The sequence below is a fragment of the Uranotaenia lowii genome, chromosome 2 (genome assembly GCF_029784155.1).
Source record: "Uranotaenia lowii strain MFRU-FL chromosome 2, ASM2978415v1, whole genome shotgun sequence".
NCBI lineage: Eukaryota > Metazoa > Arthropoda > Insecta > Diptera > Culicidae > Uranotaenia > Uranotaenia lowii.
Genome location: NC_073692.1, coordinates 124,969,410 through 124,997,049, shown reverse-complemented (window position 1 = coordinate 124,997,049; position 27,640 = coordinate 124,969,410). Strand labels below are relative to the sequence as shown.

Sequence of the window (27,640 nt, the reverse complement as noted above, 5' to 3'; positions counted from 1 at the left end):
TACTCTTTCTGTGGGCTGGTGGTTTAAGCATTTGTAAGATGCTAGCCAGAATGTCCTTGAAAAATGTACGGCTGTACATGAAATTTCACTTAGATCAAATATGTGTGTGTTCGTAAGATATTCAAACCTATGACTGAGTATAAACATAAAAAAAAACACTTTTGGCCAACTTTTTGTTTTATAAACCCCTGTGTGTGTCGTGTAAAAATGTCCCGTGGTCTAGAAATTCAAGGTTATTATTTGTTGTCTACAAGAAAAAAGTGCTTCAATACAGCCGAGTAGTAAATAAAGCTATTTTAACCCATTTATGGGCGCATTTCGGTAGGAGTTATCATTCAGAATCTACTAGACCTGAGATGGCTGTAGCTTTTAAGCGATTTTGTTTCAGGCGCTGCAACAACACAGCGGGATTCCCCCAACAAACCTGTCCCTTGAAGCCGGCATAGCAATACGCCTCGAGGCGCTAAAAGACCAGTTGCCATTGCTGATCGCTAGTTGTTTGTTGCTGCTTATTTAGTGTATACAGTATCATTGGAAAGTTCGTTTGCATTTTGAAAGCGGCTGCTAACAATGAAGCTGCGTTTACAATCCGAGCTATCAGCGGTTTGCTTTTTGCTACTTCTGGCTGCTAACGATGGTAAGTAATTTCATTCTAGTTAGAAAAAGAAATCTAAAATGCTCATTTTTGTTCTTAGTCTGGGGTAAACTGTTTCCCATTAACCCTTTCCCGCTAACTGCTGGGTTCGAAATGTTCCCAAACGAGCGACTTTCATTGGATGGTAAGTATACTATAAAGATCAACTTACCTCATTCTATCTTTAATATTCTCAAACCTTCCCTTCTCTCCCAAGACTGTCACTTAAGGTATCACAAATATGGTCGAATTGGTTTGGTGGCCCCGGCCTTCGGAGAACCTGCTTATCTCAAGGAGTTTGCGCACATGGCTGCGATCGGTTGGACCGAAGGAGGAAGAATCAACTGGAAGTGTGGAGGGTCATTAATCTGGGACAACTGGATTCTAACGGCTGCTCACTGCGCTATCGATGAGTAAATCACCAGTCAAGCAACTTGATTAATAAATAAGAAAGGAAAAATGTCGTTTTCAGCGCTAACAAGGAACCTGATGTGGCTAGACTTGGAGACATTAACATTTACAGCAATGAAGATGACATGTATGCACAACAATTAGCAATAGTAAAAGTAATTCGTCATCCCATGCACCGTTTCTCGGCTTCCTATTACGATGTGGCGCTCCTAAAACTTGCCGCCAAAGTTAAGTAAGTATGATGTAGGCTAGCTGATTGAATTGTATGCTAATATGCCAATGCCAGACTTCATCCAACGGTTGCGCCTGCGTGCTTGTGGCGGGAGTCCGATGTACCATTTCCGGTTATGGAAGCCACCGGCTGGGGAGACACTGGATTCGGTAAGATGATTTTTTTAAACTATACATGCAAAAAGATATATCTATAGGTTTGATTAGGTACATGCTTATCTTAACCCGAACTGTACTGAACACTAAAGGAAAGTGGATGACTTGATAATTTTCTAGTTGTGTCGGAAATAAGGGCATGATGGCCACTAGACCGCTGTAAGCATTGTATGGAAATTTACAATTCTTACACCCAAAATTCAGCCTCTGTGCCAATGGCGTGTAGTCAATTACATAGCATCATTGGTACAAGAAGATAACGCGATCGGTGCTGATTCGATTTGCTCCCACCGGCATTAATCTCCCAAGTTAACCGAATTGCGTATGTCTGAAAGAAACAAAATAAAAACGCTTTCACGTCCCTCCCTATCGCATCACAAGACGAAGAAGGATGGAAATAAATACCGGCCAACACCAGGCAGCCAGCGAACCGAGCACTGTGCGTGTGAATGTAGCAAAAGCAACAACAAAAACTTCCTTCTAATTCAATCCCTTCAATCCACTGGCAAACAACCACGGCCGAGCTGTGCGTGTGTATGCAGTAAAAGCAACAACAAAAAAAACATTCCTTCAATTCAATTCGCCGGCAAACAACCACGGCTAAGCTGTGCGTGTGTATGTAGCAAAAGCAACAAGAATATATTCCTTCAATTTACCGGCAAACAAGCACCGGCCAAGCTGCCCGGCTTTAGCAGCTGTGTATATGTAGCGTGTGTATGTAATAGCAGGCAGTAAGCAAAGCACAGTTCTCATTCAATGGGTTTCCCGTTTCCTCCACTCCCGTTCCCTTTACCGTTTCCATCGCAAGACAAATGAATACCTTGAAAGGAGGCCAAACGCCGGGAAGCCACTGTCGTGCGTTTCTTTTGTGATTGATCGGTGGCAGAATGCCTATGACAAATATCCCTCTTCCTGCATGAAGCTCAAATAGTACACTGGTTAAGATGTCGGTCTGGCAAGACCATTAAGTTAGTGATTTGAGTTCGATTCTCCCTACGGGCGCTGTGGTTTATATTTTTATTTCCTTGTTTCCGGGATGAATTATCCAATAGGAAGGAAATCCCATAAAATGTTTTTCTTGTTTTGCTTGAATGTAGTGGTCATGCATCATTTTAGTTGGGAGCCGAGTCCTTATGCCAGTTACGGTTTTTCAAACATATCATCTTCGGCACAGTGCACATTTCAGCGCATTATCGGCACAGAGATGTGCTAAATAGGCATTGGATTTCTGCAACCTCTTCTATGGGTGTACATAACATAACTTTTTTTGGTTGTTTTTGCTGCCAGAAATAGCAATAAAATTTTCGGAAGCGATCCATCCGGTCCTGAATTAGCGCAACGAGTTTTAATTTTGTATGGAAATTTGTATGGGAAAACAAGATTTTTCATTCAAAAATCGCCAGAGGTGTTCTGAAAGTTGCAAAAAATATAACTTTTTTATGAAAAATATTCCTTGATTCTTGCAGTACATTTCATGTGACCAAAGCACAAACCTAACTTGTACCCTAGAAAAGGTATAAGATTTAATTTTTTTTTCAAAATTATTTTTTTTAATTTTAGCGTTTTTGACTGCTTCAGCTGTGAAACCGTAGGACGAGAATAAAAATTCTTAAAAAATTGCTTTGCATAGATATGGTATGTATTGTTTTCTAAAACCTTTGCAAAAACATTTCTTGAAATTATTAAAAGCTCTAGCAATCAAAGTCTGTCATTTTTAAATACTTTTCAATGGTTTCTGATTTTTTATTTTGAAATGGTTATTTTTCATGAAATGTTTAGCTGCTGGTCATGTTAGCAAAAAAAATTAAACTTAAGAATATACAAAACCAAAAATCAAAGACCAACCTTATTTTAACTTTATTTGAATTTTCTGGATGATTTTTTGTGCAAAAATTTCTTCTTCCATACAAATTTCCATACAAAATTGAATCACGTTGCGCTAACTCAGGAATCAACCAAACCATTTCAAATTTTATCCTGATGCTTGGTGACCCAAAAGGCATCGAAAAAACATATTGGAGAAAAAAATCATTTTTTTGCAGCCGTCTAATGGCCACACGAGGCCAGATAAGCAATTTCAGTTTTTGCAAAACTGTGTTTATTTTTGAGATATTTTTAAACGCACCTTCTTTTAGAATTCATTTCCTATTTACTACCGGTTGGAAATTTAAAAAGTTTTTTTCTAATAACGTTGAAAAATGCATTTTAAAAACGTGAGCCAAAAGCTGAAAATTAGTCACTGTGGGGGCGTAGTGAGTACCATGACATTGAAATCATCTTGATCTTTAATGTACGCACTGCAACATTATGTACATATTTTTTTCCCAATTTTCACCATCATTGATTTTTTTATTTTTCAATTTAATCAATTTTAAAACACGATTTTACTTAAATTTGTTGACTCGGGGCGAACAGAGCACTATCAATCGGGGCACGATGAGCGTTTTCTGCCGTGTAATCTAGCAGCAAATTCAACTCGATGTAGTCTACTGAGTTATAAGCCAAAGTTTGACTAGTTTACATCTGACGATCGGGCCTCTGATTATCTCTCCGACACCTTCCACTTGAGCTTTGCCTTGCTAAAAAGAATAAAGTGGCGTGAAGGCTATTGCTTTCTCTGTTTAACGCAAGAGAAATCGTTTACCAGGACTGGTGACTGGTTTTCAGCTTTCGGCAAAAATTATAAAATGCATTTTTAAACGTTTTCATCTACTTTTTCAAATTTCAGCCAATTAGAAAATAGACTATTTTAGTGTCTGAACACGAAACAATGGTGTAATTCACTTATTATAGCTGTTTTCTATGGTTGAATTAGCGTTTTTTTCTTAATGTGGCTATTATGCCCTTATCTCCCCTACCCGGCTGAATCGTTTTTCGAACAAGTATAGTCACACACACATGAACAAGTATTAAGCTAGTTAGTTGAAATGAAAATCTAAACAACCCCTTATTGTAACACATTAAAAAGATTTTATCTTATGTTACAAGAAAAAATAAATACAAATACAAATACAAGAAAGTTTACGGTGCTGCCACCAGCGAAAAAGTATTCAAGCTTTCAACTTGCATTCAAGATCGCAAATACATAAGTTTTGCAATTGACCGACGAAACATCCAAGGTGTATATATATAGGAGGTGTCACCGTATGTCAAATTTCCGGTCAGCCATGTTGCTTTTGCAAGTGCGGACTTTATGGAGAAAGAAAAGAAAAAAAACCTTCGGTATTGTGTATGAATTCTGGACTCCGGACTCAGGAGTTTTTAACAGTTCGAAAAATACATCTCTTTAGTTTAAGGAGGATGTTCAATATGTTTTGAGGGTAATTCAAATTCTCAGATTCAAAAAGGCATGCGGCAAGACAAGTGGCCATCAGAGCAAAGCAAACCAATTTTGAATTGTTATCATGTTTTTAAAGCAGTCATTGATAATAGCCTAGACGGCAAAATTTGTGTGACTACAATTAGCTATAGTGAAAATTCATATTGAAAGGTCCTGTAATTTCAAATTTCATTTTATTTCGAACATTTTCTCCTTACAACTAAACATACATAATTGAAGAAAACACATAAGGAAGCAGTGCACGGTTCTATGAATCTTTTCAACGGCAGTTTGGGTTTTTCATTGATGATTTATGACGAGTCAATTTTTCAACAAAATTAAAATTAATTAGAATGAAAAAAAAAATGGAAATGCTGCCTCTTCAGCTGCAGTTCAGTGGAAAATTAATCGTTAATTTTAGCAAAGACGATTCGTTTTTTCTTTGAGCTCTTTTATAATCACCGATAAGCTCTTGTAGGTGAAGTTCTTTAGATCGGTGACGGCATGTAGGTATCCGGGAACTTGACAAACTACATATATCCGTAAGCAAAAACATTCGAAAGTACCGTAAACTGGGGGAACTTTGATCATTTTTTTTATTCATTTTTGAATATTTTGGAAGGGGTTGCTTTTTCGTTATACCTAAAAGCTTTAAAACACTTACTGAGGTGAGGAGTATTAAACATGATCATTGATTGCAGTAAATTCAAACGACATTGGTGGTTATAATTAAATGTTTGTTACAAAACCAGATTTCGAGTTTTGGGGTAACTTTGATAACTATGGTTTTTACGTATCTCAACATCTTCAAAATTTTTTTTTTCTGATGCCATTTAGCACAAAAGGATCAAAGCATCGATAACAGTATTTTTTGTCTGGACTCAATTGAATTTTTCACATTTTCTTTCCAAAACAAATATACTCAAAAAATGAACAATGTTGCTGCATACATTTAGGGGCAAAAATTATAAACATTTCTTTATATTTTTGTCCTCGAAAACAAATGAAATTTTACCTTCATGCAGTTCCCTAAGTTCTCGCACTGTTTCTATGTTCTTTTTCTCATCAAACTTAACCATTTGATAGGGTTTTTAGCCATTTTTACTCTACGGGCTTTTTCGTGGAAAATGACCGTTTTTTGTCAATATAAAAAAATTGTCATAAAATGACCATAAAAATAACTCTTAAACTAAACCAAAACCAAGAAAAAAGTTGAACTTTCACATTAAACAACCCATTTGCTCCTAAATGCTTAAATTTGATCAGGAGAGATGTTTGTTTGTGATCCTTCTAAAAACCAGATATTTTAAGATTTTAAAATAACATTTTAAGTAATATAAAAGATCTCCTAATAAAAACCAAATTTGGCTCATTCGTAACTTAGTTTATAGGCTTTCAAACGTAGTAAACCGTTTTCAGATATTTTAACTTTATAATTAGTTATTGATGATTATGTGCAAAAATTTCATGTTGATCAAAGTTACCCCGCTGATCAAAGTTCCCCCAGTTTACGGTAATCCTGCATTTGGAACGATGTTCCAGGAAAAGTTCAGCGTCAGTCGAAAAATCAAATTTTCAGATCGAAAACCAAAAATCTATTAAAAGTTCGAAACTTACTTCAAACCATTGCCATCGTACCAGAAGTAGTAATTGGTATTCATGTTCTTGAAGTCCAGCAGGGCGTTTTCGCCACGCAGGATGATTTTGTCCCACGGCACCACCTGATTGAGTGATTAACATCTTTTTAGACATTTAGCGAAAAAAAATAGTAAAATGAAGTATTCTATGTAAATTTATGGGTTTTTTTTAGTTATTTTAGTTGGGTACTAGAGGGTTAAAAGAGGACATATGATGCACAAAATGACGATATTTTGCTGCTATTTTTACTTAAAAAGTATCCGTTCTGAACGTTTTGGGAGATAAAAGTAGTGCTGTACGGTATTAGTATTTTTTACTAATTAAACTTGAAAAAGAAATTTAATTTGATTTTTTCAGTAAACGATTTCACCGATTACATGCGTTTTCCCTTGACCAAATTTTGACCGTATCACCCTTAACATTCCTACACATAAGTTTTTTTTTTAATAGTAACCCGAGCGTATAAGTTTTGTACTCAAGTGCGTACACTAAAGTGTGTACACCGAGCAGACGTCAAATTCGATTCGGCAAATTGACTTCATACTGAGTAAAAACTCAATTTTTTATTCCTTGATTAATTTATACGTTTGGGACAAATCTGTTTAGTTACGCTGATACACGTTTTATGGCTTATTTGTTTCAATTATAATTGTTTTTTCATCTTTCTGGCTTTCACGACTTTATATTAAATTAACGTTGCAGTTGGCGGACAGATATCGATAAACCTATCCGGTACAATCACAGTAAACGAAAATCGCCGAGTTCGGTAATTTATTTTATCGAACCAGTTCTGTTATTTGGAAAAAAAAATCGGTAATTGATGATTTTGACGTCTTTGGATGGATCAAATAATGGAAATTAGACAGAAAATGATTGTGTTTTTGTTTAGTGTCATGTCAGTATGATTTGTGAAGTTTATCGATCTGTTGGTAAAAATTAGCGAGATTTCGTTAAAAATTACCGAACTACATTTACCGTTAGTTTGGTAACATGTACAGATATTTCGGTAATATTTATTGGTATTCCGAATTTAATTACAGGAATTCCAGCAAAATCTACTGGTTTTTCGGTAAATATTACCGAACAAAAACACCAAGGTATTCCGGTAATAGCTACAGATATTTCGGTAATAATTTTAGGAATTTCATTCAACTCTACCTGTTGTTTACCGCAGTATCGAGCATTTAATGTTTTTCGGTTAATATCTTCCGAAGTTTCTGTAATAGACACAGGCCTTTCAATAAACTCTACCGGGTTGTCGGTAATGCAACAAGCTGCCAGAACTATTGAAATTTTGACCAATGATCTTATCTGTCACTTCTCAGCCATAGAAAATTATCGAACAGATTAACGAACTCCACATGTTAGGAATTCGTTTCGAACTCGGTAATTTTCATTTACTGTGACTGTGTTCGATGTTTACTCTTGGGCTTGAACTAACGGACATCGGCTCAAAAGGAAACTGACTTGTTAACTGAGCTATAACACAAGCCACGTAATGTATACTGTGAATAAATAATTGTCCGTACAGCACTACTTTTATCGCCCAAAACGTTCAGAACGGATACTTTTTAAGCAAAAATAGCAGCAAAATATCGTCATTTTGTGCATCATATGTCCTCTTTTAACCCTCTAGTACCCAACCAAAATAACTAAAAAAAACATAAATTTGCATAGAATAGTTCATTTAAAAAAAAAATTTATTTTCGCAAAATGATTAAAAAGATGTTAATCGCTCAATCTTAGTTACTGAAAACTGTTTTACAATGTATAGCTAACAGAAATAAAAACATAAGAAAACAATAAATTGACCTATTTTTCGAAAAAATATCAATTTGGTAGCCTCAGAAAACCTTGGTCAATGTATTTTTAGATATAAAAAATATGATTGGCAGTTAGGTAGAAAAGTTACCATTATTCTGGATTGATTTTAAGACAAAAAAAATATCCTAAGTTAGGAAGGAGAAATAAAACATAAACCCCGTCTAAGGCGGGGTTGGGAAAGAACGTCAAAAAATTTGAAAATATGCACAATATTTACTTTTCATAAGTTCAAATATCTCAGTTATTTGAGGGTTATTTAAAAAAAACTTCATAAAATATTGATATGGGTCAGTGTTAATAAGTTTCAATATTTAGGAAAAATCGATTGAACTATTTAAAAAAAAACTACAATCGAAAAAGTACTGAAAGTCAAGTTCCTTAGTTCCTGTAGTTATGCATTTTTTGGGAAAATTGTCAAAAATATTTTCTCATCTATATAGTTTTTCGTAAAACGAAAGTTGTTTGTTATCATAAAACTATGCTTCTGTGAATTTTTAACCGAAAAAATAAATTTGGATTCTAGAGGGTTAAGATTAGTTATTGTTTTAAGATTAAAATGTTAAAAAATAACCATACACTACTGATGCATAGGATAAGGTTGCCAGATTGTCCGGTTTTATCCGGTTTTTCCAGGAAATTCAATATAAAATTTGGGAAGTCTGGTCCGGCCTGGTTTTCTTAAATATTCAAAAACTATCAACATGTATTGATCATTTTCTTAAAAGTTGACACCTGATAATCAGCAATAATTCAGGAAAGATTCCATTGATGAATAGAACATTAAAATTTAATAAGTTCAGTAATTCAGGTGTGTCAGCGTTTTTATAAGCAGCTTAAGCAAGAATGCTCAGATTTTTAGTTTTCGTTTTATAAAGCAACAAACTACATGGAAGACAGTGAAAAAAAATAAAGATGAAATCATTTGAAAAAATTGCATATCAAAGCACTTCTCCAACCAAAATGGCCTGATCTTATTAAGCTTTGAATAAAAAACTTAGATAGATGTTATCCCACCCATCATTAACAATTGTTTGCTTTTGCTATTTTTGAGTTGTTCATCGATGTTCATGTTCATGCATGCGGCATATTTATATTTTAGAACTGGAGTAAAGTAAATTTTTCTTCTATTCAACCCAGTTGAACAATTGCTCTCAAATCATGCCAATAATAAAACCTTTAATGCATAGTGTTTTTTTTAAACACCACAATTCAATATTCACAAAAAATATTCTAGAGATAAAAGAAATTAATCTATGGTATGCGATATTTTAATGTTTGTATTAGATATGAAGAAAGTATGCAGAAAATATGTTTTTTTTTTTAATCTCAATCAATCACAAACATCTTTCTGCACCTAATAAACAATGTTAGGAAGAAATTTTCAAAATCGTATTGAAATAAATCATCAATTAAAAAAATAATTTAAAAATTTGAAGGGCCATAACTTTTAAATGCCTCAAAACAACGGCTCCAATTCTGTTCAGTTACGTTATTCGAATCAAAAGGATCTTATTTGTCTTAAACAATAATTGCAATTCTCATTTTTTAAAATCAATCATGCATTAAATAATCAAGTCGAGCTAAGTAAAAGTTAGCCAGGCAACTGTTGGGACCTTCCTTATTTATTCATATTTCAATTTCTCCTACTGAAGATTATTATTTATTTATTATTTATAACCCATTTTTAATGATATCTAAACAGCCCAAGATCCGACGCCAATACTGCTCAAAGTTAGATTGAGGCCGGTGACCAACGGAGAATGCAGCAAAACCTATGGTTCCGAGCGTAAACTCAGAAACGGAATCGTAGATCATCAGCTCTGTGCCGGCGACGTGAAAATGGATACCTGCCCCGTAATGTCCCTTATGATTGCAGAAAAAAACCTAGAATCTTGAAATTAATGATTTTGCTATCGTTTCCAGGGTGATTCCGGTGGACCACTGCAAATGAAACTGCTACATAATGGTCGAATCACACCGTTCATCGTTGGAGTCACTTCCTTTGGGGCAGCTTGTGGCACAGGATCCGCCGGGGTGTATGCAAGAGTTTCATCTTTTCACGATTGGATATTGGACACCCTACGCAAGGAGGAAAATGTCGAAAGTAAGCATTACTGTAATATTCACGTTAATGTTAAATTTATTAAATTAACTGATTTTCTATTTTAAGGCTGGCGCTTGGAACCGGTCGGCTGTGCGCTGCGATATGCAGTATTGAGAGATTTCGAGGACGATGTTGTTGTTTCACGCTCCGAAAATTTCATTTCTCTCAACTCAGACCTAGCTCACATGACTTTTGGATACGATGATATAGTGCATAAGGTAAACATGTTTTTTTTTTAATTAGTTTAAAACCTCTGAAAACATAAAACGATTAATTCTAGGTTGACATCGGTTTTCGAAACGTTCCCGCTAGAGGTAAAGCTAACTGTAGTGGAATTCTTATTGCCGATGATGCAGTTCTAACACTCGCAGAGTGTACTACTTCTGCAGGGTAAGTAACCTTTGTCGTTTTTCAGGATTTTTTATTCTTAGGAACACAATTACGGTCTTGAGAACGATGCATATGAATAGTTATAAAATGCACCATGAACTTCTTTAAAGAATTTCGATCTGTTGTTGAATATGCCAAAACCAGCGAAAAGTTGGCAGATTTGATGAAAGATGAAAGATGAAAGATGAAAGACGAAAGATGAAAGATGAAAGATGAAAGATGAAAGATGAAAGATGAAAGATGAAAAAAAAAAAAAAGTATTGTATTATGAAGTGCACAGAGTAGATCGCGGCGCGCTTTAAACTCGAAAATAAGATCTTACCTTACTATCTTCCAAAAGTGCATCAAAGATATAATTAAACGGTCAAACTTCAACCGTCATCTGTAGACGCGAGTTAAAACCAGCAGAAAAGGAAAATTGGGCGGATAATAAAAATCGAAATTTTGCAAGCAAGTAGCCATTGTTCACAAATTACAACATCGTTCGTGGTACTCACTGATCCCAACTTACGGAATTCTGCTCACCATGGCAACTCGGAGCCAAAACACTAAACGTAACAAGCCGGACAATAACGATTCCACCGACTCTTCAGAAGAAATGTCCATCTCACAGCTAGCAGAACTATTGATGGGAAAAATGGAACAAACGAAAACCGAAATTTCCGAACACATCAAAGAGGAGCTATTGTCCATGAAAACTGAGATCAAAGCTGAGATGGATCTCATACGCTCAGATCTGCAACAAACAATCTCCGAACTTGGTGTCTCTGTCGCACGCAACACAGAAGGCATCCAAATGAACACAGAGAGTATCGCACGATCTCTGAACACCAACGATCTGCTGATGAGAGGCATCCCGTTTATTCAAGAAGAAAACCTATACGAATATTTTGAAAAGCTGTGTCGTCATCTTGGTTACGCTGGACAGGTGCCTCTCGTCGATATGAGACGCTTGTCGAGAGCCACAATGATAGCCGGGAAGGCGTATATAGTGATGATCCAGTTTGCGATAACCAACCAGAGGAACGATTTCTACTCCAGGTATCTCAGAACGAGGACACTCACTCTCGAGATCATCGGTTTCAAACACAAGGATCGAATTTTTGTGAACGAGAATCTCTCTCCCGCTGCAAGGCTTCTCAACATTAAAGCTTTGAATTCGAAACGAGAGGGAAAACTTTCATCTGTCTACACGAAAAACGGCGTAGTGTTTGTTAAGAAGAGATCTGACATCGAAGGCACACCGATCTCATCGGAAGACGAGCTGAAGCGTGTACTACAATAACCTTTCCTTACAAGATATCTCTCTCCTCTGATTCCCATCCTGCTGTCCTTGGTGATTCCTCTCCTGAAAGTTACAAAAAGTAAACAACCCCTTCCTCATAAGTGCTCTCTCTCCTTCCAATCCATCCTTAAGCTATCCCGTGACTCCCCTCCTAAAAGCTACAAAACGTAAACAAACCCATCCTCATAAGTGCTCTCTATCCTTCCAATCCATCCCTAAGTTATCCCGTGACTCCCCTCCTAAAAGTTACAAAACGTAAACAAACCTATCCTCACAAGTGCTCTCTATCCTTCCAATCCATCCCTAAGTTATCCCGTGAATCCCCTCCTAAAAGTTACAAAAAAAAAAAAAACCTTTTCCTTACTAGCGCTCTCTCTCCTTCCAATCCATCCCGAAGATCTTCCTTTGATTCCTAGTCCTAAAAGTATGTTGCTGTTGTTGCTGTTACGTTGCTGCTGTCGACGGGGAGCTGTTGTTGCTGTGGTATCTTCGGATTGGCGTCATCGAAGGCACTTGCTACGGATCGTTACTCTATCGAACTTAGCGTAAAAAAGACTGTTTTCGAGTTTAAATTGCGGTAGTTTGAATTTTAGAAATCGTTCATTTGAAAAAAACCTTTTTAATTAAAATTGATCATTGCTTCTTTAAATGTGTTTTTCATGATAATGGCTAATAATGATCAGTTGAACACCATGACAAATGTGTGCATACCGGGTATTGTAATGAAATCCTCGTTTGAATTTAAGAAGTTATCTATCTGTTCTCTCAACATGCAAAGCATATGTGCGAAAAATATGACCAAATTTGACGAATATAAACAAATATTGCAAGTCTCATCTGTCGATGTTGCGGGGGTATGCGAAACCTGGCTAAATAATACTAAAGATACAAGTTTAATCACTATTAATGATTATTTTACGTTCAGAAGCGATCGTGTAGGTAAAACGGGCGGTGGACTACTCCTGTATGTCAAGAAACGTTACAAGTGCAAACTTATTGAAGCTAATTTTGTTGTTAGACATTCTAATACATTCGAATACATGTTTGTAGAGCTGATTCTTCCCAATCAAAAATTACTAATTGGAGTGATTTACAACCATCCAAGCATAGACTGTGCAGAAATGATCCACGATGAAATTTTGAAATACGAAGGTGCTTACGATGATATTGTTTTGATAGGTGACTTTAACACTAATCTCATGATCCAAAATAGTAAAACTGAGCGGTTTTGTAGCGTGTTGAGTGAAATCGGAATGTATAATGTAGGGACTGAACCAACATATTTTCATAATCATGGGGCTTCACAGCTGGACTTACTAATAACAAGCCGACAAAGTTCAATAATACGTTTTGGACAAATAAGTATACCCAATGCTTCAAATCATGATATGATTTACGCTTCTTTCAACTACGACACAGAAATTGTAAACGATGAATACTTCTATAGAGACTATAAATGTCTAGATCCAAATTATTTAATCCAAGAGTACAATAAAATTAATTGGACCTATTTTCACTCCCTTACTGATACCAACGACATTATAGATTTTTTCAATGATCGCGTCAAATTCCTCCATGACACGTGCGTACCTCTTAGGAGAAAAAACACATCCAAACGCAAGTACAATCCTTGGTTTAAATCGAATTTGCAAATTGCTCTGATTGACCGCGATCGCGCTTATGGTAAATGGAAGATGACTAAAAGCAGTGAAGATAAAAGTAATTTTAAAAGACTTAGAAACATAGCAAACAAGAAAATTTTGAAAGCTAAACGCGACTACTACAATAATGAATTTAACCAGCATATGACACCGAAAGAGTTTTGGAGCAAACTTCAAAATATCGGCTTATCAAAGCGTAAATCCAGTACAGAAAATGACTTCCACCCAGATGTAATTAATCAAAAATTTCATGAAAGCTTTACTGTAGACCACGCAATATCTTATGAAAATTTTCATTCAAATTCAATGGGTTTTAAGTTCAACTGCATTCAAGAATATGAAATTATCAACGCTGTGTACGAAGTAAAATCGAATGCCATAGGATTAGACCAAATTCCTATAAAATTCATCAAGCAAATTCTGCCACTCATCATTAAACATTTATCACACGTCTTTAACAGTATAATCGAAACATCTAAATATCCACAAGCTTGGAAACAATCAAAAATAATCCCTTTTAAGAAGAAGTCAAACATAACATCACTCTCAAATCTCCGTCCAATAAGCATTTTATGTGCTCTATCAAAAGTATTCGAACGAATAATGAAAAAACAAATAAGTACATATTTGAACGCATACAGTTTAATTACAGAATATCAATCTGGTTATCGACCGGGCCATAGTACAAAAACTGCAATGTTGAAAATAGGTAATGATATATCCAAATCCATAGATGACGGTTGTAAAGTTATTTTAGTGCTTCTTGATTGTTCGAAGGCGTTTGATACAATTTCTCATAGAACGCTATGTAAAAAACTGAACCGAAATTTTAATTTCCAGCCGGCTGCTGTTGAATTAATTCGTTCATACTTGGAAGATAGGCAACAGGCAGTTTATAGTAACGACGAATTATCGAGTTTCCTTCCCGTAAACTCCGGAGTACCTCAAGGATCTGTTTTAGGGCCAATATTGTTTACCTTGTATATAAACGATCTACCAAGTGTTGTGAATCATTGCACTCTTCATTTATTCGCTGATGATATCCAGCTATATCTTAAATGTAAAGAACGTAGTGTTGTCGAAACCTGTCAGTTAGTAAACCTCGATTTGGAATCAATTTATGAATGGGCGAATAACAATCTGATGACGTTGAACGCATGTAAATCGAATGCCCTCCTGTTAACTCGAACTACTTGCTCAGAAATCCCGGTTTTGAAATTAGGTGAAAACGAAATCGTTTTTGTGGAAAAGGCAACTAGTTTGGGGTTTGTCGTAAACAACAAATTTGATTGGGATAGTCATGTTTTGAAACAGTGTGGAAAAATTTATGGAGTGCTTCGAAACATAAAACTCAAGTCTAGTTTTCTTAATCAGGATATAAAATTAAAACTGTTCAAGACATTTATCTTGCCATATTTCATCGCGTGTGATTTCTTGCTACCCACAGTATCAGCCAGAGCATTTGACAGAATGAGAATTGCACTAAATTCATGTGTCCGCTATGTTTTTAATCTACGCCGTTTAGATCGAGTCACTCATTTACAACATAAGTTGCTAGGCTTTTCTTTTTATAACTTCATTAAAGCAAGGTCATGTTTTATGTTCCATAAAATCGTCAATACTAAATGTCCTTCATATCTTTTTAATATTCTACAGCCTTTTAGTGGCACTAGAGTGAGAAACTATGTTATACCCAATCATTCAAGCACATACTACAATTGCACATTTTTTGTCAGGGGTGTAGTTCTTTGGAATTCACTACCAAGCTCAACAAAAAATATTTTAAATTTAGACACCTTTAAGAAGCAATGTTCAATTTTATTCAATTAGATGTAATGAGAATCAGAAAAATAGTCTGAATAATTCAACGATAGAGAGAAACAAATCAATGTAAATTATTAAGTGCATTTCATCAATACTGTAACGCCACTGTGGCATTAAAAAAGACAATTGTCTTACGCCGCTTTTCATAAATAAACTAAACTAAACTAAGATGAAAGATGAAAGATGAAAGATGAAAGATGAAAGATGAAAGATGAAAGATGAAAGATGAAAGATGTAAGATGTAAGATGAAAGATGAAAGATAAAAGATGAAAGATGAAAGATGAAAGATGAAAGATGAAAGATGAAAGATGAAAGATGAAAGATGAAAGATGAAAGATGAAAGAAAAAAGATGAAAGATGAAAGATGAAAGATGAAAGATGAAAGATGAAAGATGAAAGATGAAAGATGAAAGATGAAAGATGAAAGATGAAAGATGAAAGATGAAAGATGAAAGATGAAAGATGAAAGATGAAAGATGAAAGATGAAAGATGAAAGATGAAAGATGAAAGATGAAAGATGAAAGATGAAAGATAAAAGATGAAAGATGAAAGATGAAAGATGAAAGATCAAAGATGAAAGATGAAAGATGAAAGATGAAAGATAAAAGATGAAAGATGAAAGATGGAAGATGAAAGATCAAAGATGAAAGATGAAAGATGAAAGATGAAAGATGAAAGGTGATAGATGAAAGATGAAAGATTAAAGATTAAAGATTAAAGATGAAAGATGAAAGATGAAAAATTGGATGATTTCCCAAATCTTACCACCTACTGAAAGAACAAGAGATTACTTGTCACGTCAAGCCTTGAAGTTTTAGGGCGTTTATAAAAAAAACAGAATGAATTCCAGTGAAATATTGGACAACAGAAGTCGAAACAGGTGCCAAGTAATTTGAAATTGCTTATTTGTTATCGAATCGAAGATGAAGGCCGAATTTGGAGCAAATATCTTCAAAAGAGCCTTTTCTTAAGTTGCCTTGGCCCTTGGCAAAAATCATACAAAATCCAAAGATAAATGGTTTGTTGACTTTTTAAGTTACAATTCTTTAAGTTCTCATTTTTCAGTTCTCACCGGATGAAAATCCCCGAAAAAAAAATGTTCTAATTTCACACTTACATATAAGAGTCAGGAAAAAATGTTCTAAAACTGTATTTACTATTCCATTGCATTGCATATTTAAAGGTGCAATTTTTAATTTTAAGGTAAAATTAAATTTTCAAGTCCTTTTCAAATAAGGCCGGAACCAATTTCAAATCCTTCTTTTGTCACCCGGAGTTGGAACATCGGGACGTGGGGGCACAATGAAAAATAATGCGAAAAACAAATAAATTGGAATAAACTGCACGGAAGCTTGTGTGCATCAAAATTGCTTACGTCATCGTGAATCGACCCATTGACTGTATGGGTCGATTCACGATGACGTAGCTCCCTTTTGTGGTGACAGTTCGCGCGTCCTGTTTACAAAATTTTACGAACGAGAAATGGGGTGCGGCGAAATTTTTCGTGTAGCTGTACGGTCAAGAAATTTAACTCAAAACTCAGTTTGAGGATAGTTAAAAAACCAGGTCAATTTTGTGAACTACATTTAGAGCATTTTTTGGTTTCTTAAGTTATTTCTCCGGGAATGAATAGCAAGTTGAAAATTCTCAAAAAAATTGAAAAGGAGGTTTGTTTATTGAAATTTTGAACATGTTTTTTTAAACCCTTTTTTCCACTTATGTTCTGGGCCATCCGACTTTGCATTGAATATTCTGGGGCAGCGCTTCTACTTGAAACCAAAAATCCCATCGAATGTCCTAATGTATCGATTGTCCGGGCGTATCTTGTGTTATTTCGACGGAAAACTGTAATTCTGTTTTCAGCTGGTTTAACAAACAAAATGCTTGATTTTTCATTTTGATGTTTAAAAACATCTAATTTCTCAACAACATTCATCATGTCCTTTTTATTTTTTTTATCCCAAAATTGAGCTGAAAACTAATGCTAAAACCACGTGAATGAAAATTAAATGAGGATCCAAATCTTTGCTTTGCTTCATCAGCGTGCAGAATTGGAAAATAAGGAATCAAAACAGGAATCGCGAAATGTCAAAAACAGTGAGGTCAGGTCGTGCGTGAATCGACCTATGGTGAGATCGCAAAGACAACTTATATCAAGATACCACATGTACTATGTATGCCGTGACCGAGATTCGATCTCATGACCGTTTGCTTAGAAAACTTGCAGCCCGTTCTCTACGCCACGAGCTGCGGCTCACATTTTTAAGTTTGAATCACTTTATCTTCAAGCCAATTTTTTTTTAACTTTCAAAACAAAGTTTGAGTTACTGAATTTTTTTTTAAATTTGTTTAGATAACAGCATTGTTGCTTTTTTTCTAGAACATTTGATCTTTGTAAAACATTCCGGTTTCGAGATATAGTTTCTCCAGGGATCAAATATCCTCTTTCTCAGCTATACATTAGGGAGGCAGAATAAGGGGTTTTGTCGAGTTCCAAAAAATCAACTATAGAAATTTTGTAGATTGGCTCAAAAACTGACCTGTGCAAATTTTCAGCTCCATCGGAATTGATTTAGGAGTGCCTCAACGGGTTCAAAGTTACGATCATTTTAACCTTAAAAATCACCTAAAAGAAATCTTCGAAATGTTAATTTTGATGCCAAATTGCAAAAACAAAACATGAAACATCTAGTGTTATATCGAAAAATAAAATTTAATTTAAATTCTTAAATCCTTTAACTTAAATTTAACTTTACTTAAAAATAAAGTTTCAAATGTCATTCAAATGCATTCAAATAGTTAACATGTCGCTTAGAGCGATTTTTTTTTACTTTTTTTTACTTTGCCACTGTGGTATCTTGATATAAATCGTCTTTGCGCTCCCACCATACAGACCATACAGACAATATATGAGAGCCCAACTCAACCGACGATGTTTAGCAATCGATAGCACAACTGACCTTTGTAGAGTGTAGCAAGCAATCAAGTCAGTTGTGCGGGAGTCTGGATTTGGATCTTAATAAGGTCTAGACCCGGGACTCCACAGCCACCGAGTTTTCGAAGAACGGCTGTCCTACAAAGTAGATTTTTGGCCAAATTTTTTTCCGAGAAAACATAAGATCTCGACGTTTTTTGTATTTTCAAGCTATTTTGCTGCGAAATTAAAATTTCTCTTTATCCCGATTTCCTTCGGCCCTCCCTTAGATGATTTTTAAAGATAAAAAATGTAACTTTGAGCTCTTTGTGACACCCTTTAATCATTTTTTGCGTTTTTGTTCTATCGGTAGATTTTTATGAGCAGCCCATCATTCTTTTAATCTATCTTTCAGAGTTCCTGCATCCCACATTACTGTCGACGGCATGGAGGAAGCGGTTTCGGAAGCTATCACCCATCCCGAGTATACAACTGGTTCGATGTACAACAATATTGCGGTGCTGAAGCTTCGAAACCGAATTAAATTTTCCAGAAACGCCAAACCGGCCTGCATATGGCACTCGTTCGATATTCCTTCCCCTCAATTACAGGTGGCCGGGGTAGGACGGAGAGATATCAACGATTTCGCTCAATACGGCGAAGTTGATGGACTACGTAGGAGTTATAATTAAACTGACTATCAGTTAAAATTTACGTTCTGCCATATTTTTCAGCATTGAATTCAACAATAGTAAATCTTATGCCCAGGGCTAATGTTAACACCCGTCAAAACTGTTCAATAGCTCCAGAGTTTCAACAAAAATTGACGAGGGGCTTGGCAAGAGAACATCTCTGCGTCGGTAACCAATTGTTCCTGGTCCCAGATTCCTGTGAGCTGAGCTACGGCGCCACGATGCAAATGCCAATGTGGCGTGCCGGTCGTTACTTCTACTATGCTTACGGCCTCAACTTGTTCGGGAAGAATTGTGGTTTTGGTGAAGCGGCTGTATCTACTCGACTGATAGCGCACATAGATTGGCTGAAATCGGTTCTGCTACCCAGCTTCCGTCACCGGGATAGTGCCGTACAATTTATCAACGTGGATCTGGATGAAGGAGATTCCTGTGAGTACGACAATGACACAAGCGTCCGTGCGGTTTGCACTAACTACCAACAGTGTCCCAAGGTATGGCAGGACTTCCAAGCCGGGAAGGTAATCCATTTCTGTTCTGAAAAGCGGCTCATTTGTTGTCCGAGTATGTATGTTCAAACACCTCGATCAAGGAGCGGCGAGCTGGACACGTGTGCGATGAACTATCGTTCTCTGCATGGAACGTCGAATACTGTCCAAGGTGACAAAGGACTACCGCAAATCGTAAGTATCTGGTGTTATGCAAACCCTTCGTGTTAATTAGTATTCTATATCTATACCTATATATAAAAATGGATTTCTGTCTGTCTGTAGTCTGTACTAACCCTCCTTTTTTCAGAGGGAACACAGGAAGGGGGAGAATTAGCAAAGCAAATGGAGCCAGATTTGGCATGTGAGAGTAGTTGGATACGAGAAATGTTTCACTGAATATTTGAGACCCCTTCTTCCAGTGGAGAAATTTAAAGGGGGAGGGGGGCTTCCATACAATTTTTATTACAAAATTCGATAACTATTCGAACAAATTGGCTTGGGAGGATGTTTAGATAAAGGGAAAAGGGGGATTCTTTGATTGTTTGCAACTTCTTCCAATTTGCATTTGGGGGATAGAGGGGAGGGGGCCCATACAAATGTTTGCAATACTCGATAGCTGATCAAGCGCGGGGTATTAAATTTGGCATGCGAGGGTATTTGGGTGAACGAAATATTCCCTAGATGGTTTGAAGCTCTTTCCCCCCTTCATTAGAAAAAAAACATTAAGAAGTAAGGGGGCTCCCATCCAACTTTTTGCAGAATATGTGAAATAATCGAGCAAATGGAACTAAATTTGGCATGGGAGAATATTTGGATACGGAAAAAACTCAATGGTTGTTGAGACCCTCTCTGATCTCATTAAACAAATAGGGAGATCACGCACCACAGTTTATTTATAGATGTCGAGAGTCAATCACCCATATCTTTTTAATAACTCAAGAACTGATCGTGCAAATTTCGCATAGAAGGAATTGGGGCACGAGAAACGTTATCTTGATTTCTAAACAGGGGGACTCTTATTTTTTTTTTTTTTTTTTATATATATCTTTATTAGTACCAATTCATCATTACATTTATATTACATTAATACATTAAATTAGGTGTTCAGTTCAATAATGAACTTTCAGAGCCCTATAGTTTAATAATCACTAAAATTTATTTATTCGACTTAAATTTGCTGAGCACAATCAAGCATTTTTATAAAGGAGAACATCCTGTAGTGAAAAAAAAATATTTTAAACTAAAAACTAAAGCTATCCTAAAATTAAACTAATTGTAGAGAGAGCGAATCTCTGCAATGGAAGACTGCATCGATTTGCCTCTGAAGTTGGAGATGATTTTGTTGGCCATCTCTTCGATAGATTCAATGCCTGCAATCCGATGAAGATCTTCGGTGCTGTGCCAAGGTGGAAGCCGCAAAATCATTTTCAGAACCTTGTTCTGAATCCTCTGGATGGCTTTCTTCCTCGTCGCGCAGCAGCTAGACCAAATCGGAACTGCATACATTATCGCTGGTCGGAAGACTTGCTTGTAAATAAGCATCTTATTCTTCAGGCAAAGTCGGGATTTCCTGTTGATGAGAGAATAAAGAGATTTAGTGTATTTATTACATTTAGATTGAATATCTTCAATGTGATTCTTAAAAGAAAGATTCCGATCAAGTGTGAGTCCCAAGTACTTCACGTGATCAGACCATTCTAAAGAAACCCCATTAAAAGTTATGGAATGATTTTCATTAGGTTTTAAAAAATTTGCTCTTGGCTTATGGGGAAATAAAATAAGTTGAGTTTTGGAAGCGTTAGGAGAAATTTTCCACATTTTCAAGTAATTCAAAAAGGAATTTAAATTTTGTTGCAATCTACTGCGTACCACCCGTAAATTTCGACCTTTGGCTGAAAGCAAAGTATCGTCAGCAAATAATCTTTTACCTTTTCCTTCTGGGACATCAGGAAGATCAGAAGTAAAAATATTGTATAAAATAGGCCCAAGTATACTACCCTGAGGGACACCAGCTCTAATGGGTATCCTTTCAGAGCATGAATTTTGATAGCTTACTTGCAAAGTTCGGCTAGTCAAATAATTTTGAATAATTTTGGTGAGATATACAGGAAAATCAAATCGAGCTAATTTAGCTACTAAACCTTTGTGCCAAACACTGTCAAAAGCTTTTTCAATATCAAGAAGAGCAACACCAGTTGAATAACCCTCAGATTTGCTAGCGTTAATCATAAATATTAGTTACACTCAAAAGTTGATGTGTAGTAGAATGTCCATGACGAAAACCAAATTGTTCATCAGGGAAAATAGAATTCTGATTAATGTGAATCATCATTCTATTCAAAATAACTCTCTCAAATAGTTTACTTAAAGAAGGAAGCAAACTAATTGGTCGATAACTTGAAGGCTCTGAAGCACTTTTTCCAGGTTTCAAAATTGGAGTTACTTTGGCATTTTTCCATTTATTGGGAAAATAAGCCAAGTGAAAACATTTATTGAAGATTTTAACTAAAAAATTTAAAGTGCTTTCAGGCAACTTTTTAATAAGAATATAGAAAATCCCATCTTCCCCCGGGGCTTTCATATTTTTAAATTTTTTGAAAATCAATTTAAGTTCATCAATATTTGTCTCACAAGAACTTTCAAACACAATTTGCTTAGAAAGAATATCATCAAATTCTAGGGAAATTTGAGCATCAATTGGACTTACAACGTTTAAATTAAAATCATGAGCAGACTCAAATTGTTGGGCTAATTTTTGAGCTTTTTCTGAATTAGTTAAAAGAAGTTTATCTCCATCTTTCAAAGTAGGAATTGGCTTCTGGGGCTTTTTTAGAATTTTAGTTAATTTCCAAAATGGCTTTGAGTAGGGTTTTATGTCCTCTACTGCTTTAGCAAAATTTTCATTACGAATGAAATTTAAACGACGTTTGATCTCTTTTTGAAGGTCGCAATAAATTAATTTCAAATAAGGATCCCTAGTTCGTTGAAATTGGCGTCGACGAATGTTTTTCAGTCGTATCAAAAACTGAAGATCATCATCAATTAAAGGTTGATTAAATTTATGTTTAACTTTAGGTATTGAAGCGGCTCTAGCATTGACTATTGAAGTTGTCAAATTTTCTACAGCCAAATCAATATCTTCTATTGAATTCAATGGAACGTTTACATCTAAATTACGTTCAATAAAATTCATATATCGCTCCCAGTTAGCCTTTTGAAAATTAAAAGTTGATTTTAAAGGGTTTTCAATGGGACTTTGGGATAAAGAAAATGTTACTGGAAGGTGGTCTGAATCGAGGTCCGCATGAGTAACTAATTGACTACAATGCTCGCCTAAATCCGTTAGAACCAAATCAATTGTGGAGGGATTTCTAATTGAAGAAAAACAAGTATGCCCATTAGGATATTCAACAGTATAATAACCTGCAGAGCAGTCATTAAACAAAATATTCCCATTTGAATTTGATGAAATATTATTCCAAGATCGGTGTTTAGCATTAAAGTCACCAATAATAAAAAATTTAGATTTATTTCTGGTGAGTTTTTGTAAATCTCCCTTCAAAAAATTTTTCTGTTCACCGCTACATTGAAAAGGCAAATATGCGGCAACAATTATAATTTTCCCCATAGAAGTTTCTAATTCAATTCCAATTGTTTCTAAGACTTTTGTATTGAAAGAAGGAAGAAGTCTAAATTTGAGACGACTATTGATGACAATAGCTACACCCCCACCTTGTCGATCAAGTCGATCATTTCGTAAAATTTTAAAGAAAGCATTGCTTTTCAAGTTATTGTCTGGCTTTAAAAAAGTTTCAGTGATGGCAGCAATATGTATGTTTTGAGTTTTCAAAAATAAAAAGAACTCGTCTTGGTTAGCCAGCAAAGATCTAGCGTTCCAATTCATAATATTTAAACATCTATTTGGATCCATGAGGGAATCGTAAAGTCATAATAATTTTGTTAGCATAATTAAAAGAAGTTTGGAAAGCTTCAAACATTGAATTTGCTTTCAACATAAGTTGCATCATTTCCATTAAATTTTGATGCAAAAATTTTAATTTTTCCTCAGTAATCTCACCCAAATCAACAAAATTGTTAGAATCAGAAGAGGAAGGAGAAGAAAAAGTATTTGAATTTCGGGGATTTTCCCAAGCCTTCGCATGAACGTTGAGACTTGGTTTTTTCCCATTTTTATTAGTTAAACCTGAAGAGGGCAACCCATTTTCAACCACCTCTGAGAACGATAAACAACGAGTCTGGGGCGCAGAATCAGCACAGGTAACATTAAAATCACTTCGGGTATTACCCAGCCGTGATTCCAATGTAGGCCGAGGCTGACTGCGAACAGGCAGGTTGTTTGCCGGTCTGACGTGTGTAGACGAAAAAGAGGAAGGAGGAGAAGAAACTTTTCTGGAAACTTTGGGGTTTTTCCTAGAAGCAACAATTTTTGCCCTAACGGGACAATCTAGAGAATTCGAGGAATGATTACCTGCGCAATTCGCACATTTAAAAAATTCTGTTTTTGGCTTATCACCACCAAAAAGGCATTTAGATTTTTCATGATCGAATGAGCCGCAAAACATGCATCTGGCATTCATTCTACAATTTTTAGTGCCATGACAAAAAGCTTGACAACGACGACATTGCGTAATATTTTGTAAAAAATTGGTATGGGATTTACGAAAAGGTTCAAATTTTACTCGACAATGAAACATAAGACGAGCCTTTTCCAAAATTTTCAAATTATTAACCTGATCCTTTTTAAAATGGATCAAATAAAGTTCAGGAGCAAAACCAACACTACTGGTATTATTCGTGTTGGTTCTTTTCCTCATTTGAATTACTTGAATTGGAGAAAAACCTAACAAAGAATTTAATTCATTTGTGATCTCATCCGGTGTCTGATCGCCGGTGAGACCACGAAGTACAACTTTAAATGGACGATCACCTCTAGTGTCGTACGTAAAAAATTGGTGTTTTTTATTATTCAAATAATTTAAATTTTTTTGAAAATCATTAAAAGATTCCGCCAATATACGAGCAGTTCCCCTTCGACCGATCTGAAAAGAAATCTTCACATCCTTGACGGAAGTGACGATTTCTTTTCGAAAGGCATTGAAGTCAGGAATCGTGACCGTTATTGGTGGAATCTTTTCGTTTTTAAGAGTATAAGAAGAAGAAGAAGGTTTCTTAGTACTCTTATCAGAATTAAATATGAATATTTCCTCATCACCGATGTTATGAAGGACATCGAATGAATTGGAAATTTCAACTTTTTTGGCAGATGGCCCTGGATTAGGTTCAGCAATCCGTTTTCTTCCGGCCCTTGAGCCGGCCGAAGACTTCCCCATGCTGGAAAGAAAAGAGAAAATATGAATAAAAGAAAATGAAAATAATTTTAGCACTGAAAAGTGCTGATTGAAATACAGGTAAGGAAAAAATAAATAATGTAAAATGTTCCTGCAGGTACACAGCAACGATACGATGCTCCGGCGTACGTGTTGACGGCTCAACGGTACAGATGGAAGTGAGGGGGACTCTTATAATTTCATATTCAATGACTTCGAAAGTGATCAAGCAAATGGAACAAAATTTGGCTTGGGTGAGGAATTTTATACAAGTAAAACATTTATTGTGGCACAATGTAGAAACTTGTGAATAAATAAATACAGAGTCCTAATTTTAGAAACAAAATGATGATTGGAAAAACGAATACGTTATGAAAACAAAGAGGAATATTCAAGAAAAGAAGAATCAATCTCTTTTGTTAAATTTCCATCAACTTTAGAAGTAGTAGCAAAGAAGGCCGTGTCGGTTAGTATGAAATAATCGATGATCGATAAGTAGCTTAAGTCGATGGTTGAAACTTAAGCATTGGACATTGAAAACCTCTGCCCTACGTAGAGGATAGTTGATACACCAGTGAAATCTCTGTGCCCAAAATGGCAACTAATCAGCACATTTTGAAAAATATGCTGTTTGCCAAAGAATGATTGACATCCACTTGAGCTTTGTTTCTTTCACTGATATGGGCTTGCTCGCATGTGGAGCACTGAGGGAACCGATTATGACATCATCCTATGCCAAACTCTCGTAAACTCGAAGATACTATTTTTGATAAATACCGTCAATTAGGGCAACAATGCAACAATTTACAAAATCAATGGCTTCTAAAAAATCTTATGTTCACAGTTAATCCTACCCCTTATGCAGTTTCAAGGATTATGGGACATCAAATCGGCGTAGTTAGAAAAATTATTGGTTCCTTTAGTTATTTTTATTTTCTAAAAACATGCGATTTTCACCCCCTCAGAAAATGGGGTAACTTGCAACAAACTTTGTTTTTAATGAAAAATCTTATTAACACGTATGAAAATTTATGGTTTTTAATATATTTGCGATGCCTTAACCCTTCTTTTCATGATTTTTTTTTATATATTTCTTTAAAAATCATTTTTAATAGTTGGAAATGATGAGTACATCAAGAAAAAAAAATTAAAATAAAATACAATTATTCACTTTTTCCATACATTATTTGTTGCAAATTTGTAACTTTATGAAACGAAGGGTTAAAGACCATTACGCATAAAAACACCAATTGCAGTAAATTTTTGGTCTGTAAAAACTAATTTTCACATTTCTTCTGAAAATAAGGATGATGCATACATTTAGGGGTTAAATAATACTACGAAAAATTCTATGAGCTGAAATCATAACAGTAAATGTTTGGATGAAAGAAATTTCAATGTTTACTAACGTTTAAAACGTTTGCCCCTACCTTCAAATTACAGATCACTCTTCGTGGACGAAACTCCGACGGTTGCTTAGCGTCTCTGATAACCAACCAAGTAGCGCTGACATCCGCCAGTTGCGTTTCATCTAGGAGTGGAGGTCCGTCGGAAGCGCAACTAAACGATGGAAGCATGGTCCCGATTGAAAAAATCACTCCACATCCAAGCTACAGCAATGCCGAAAAAAAGCATGATATTGCGTTGGTTAAATTGGGTCGACAAATAACTCCAACGGACAACGTTTTTCCGGCTTGTCTCTGGATGAACCTAACTCACACTCCCCTTAACCTCAAGCTTATCAATGAAGGTATCCCAAAAAGATTGCAATTTTCTTCTTTTTCTGTGACATCAACATGATTCTTATTTCAGCTGATTCCTCGAAAACTACCCATGAAGTGGTTCCGATGTACAACACCGATTGTCAACGAGACTATCGCGCCAAAATCGGACTTGAGCAGCTTTGCATCGATGAACTCGACATCGGATCGTACCAAACTTGTCACCGTCCTGGGGACCAGCTGGTCTGGATGGGTCCCGACACTTTGCCATTGATGCCTGACACCAAGATGACCCCGTTCCTAGTTGGATTCTATAGCTTCGGAGAAAATTGTCAACAGGGTGTCCCAGCTGTGTTCACAAGAGTTGCAGTTTATGTCGATTGGATTCGCGAGAATCTTTAGAATATTCTATTATTTCTATTCTATGGAATCTGAAGTAATCTGATATGGGATATCAGGTAAGCTCGGATTCTCCAATAACGATCAAATATATTAGCTTATTGAGTAAATCCATAAATGTAAAAAAAATCGAACTCTTACTGAATCAAAGCAATCGAAAGATTCCCTTTAATTCAACCACGCTAAATGAAACGTTCAGATACCGGTATTTGGCAATGTTATTCAAACCGTATGGAGCACATCTCTCAGATTTAAGCTTTTTTTTGACAGATTTAAGCTTTTTTCCTCAGATTTAAGCTTTCATCTCCTATGCTCTCAAGGCAAAAATAGCTTAAATCTGAAGAAAAAAGCTTGAAACGAGGTTCACGAGCATTTATTTACAAGATTTTGGTCACACGACACATAAACAAATCGTGAAACGTTGTCGGGCTCTGTTTTAAGGCTTTTTTTCTCATATTTAAGCTTTATTTACCTCGAGAGCATAGGAGATGAAAGCTTAAATCTGAGAACAAAGCTTAAATCTGAGAAAAAAAGCTTAAATCTGAAGAAAGAAGCTTGCACCTGAGAGACGTGCTCCACACTGTTTGCATAACGTT

The 27,640-nt window shown here is 35.7% G+C and overlaps 1 protein-coding gene across 1 annotated transcript; it reads left to right on the top strand.

The window, feature by feature from the left end:
• The first annotated feature begins 480 nt into the window (after positions 1-480).
• On the top strand, positions 481-27,640 carry LOC129748855 (transmembrane protease serine 9-like). The gene is made up of 13 exons (XM_055743620.1): positions 481-637; positions 696-779; positions 852-1,047; positions 1,107-1,277; positions 1,332-1,426; positions 9,916-10,067; positions 10,137-10,317; positions 10,384-10,535; positions 10,598-10,707; positions 18,809-19,068; positions 19,128-19,768; positions 26,368-26,674; positions 26,737-27,640. Exons 1-13 carry the CDS (start codon positions 571-573, stop codon positions 27,045-27,047), a joined length of 2,727 nt encoding a protein of 908 aa, XP_055599595.1. The 5' UTR covers positions 481-570; the 3' UTR covers positions 27,048-27,640.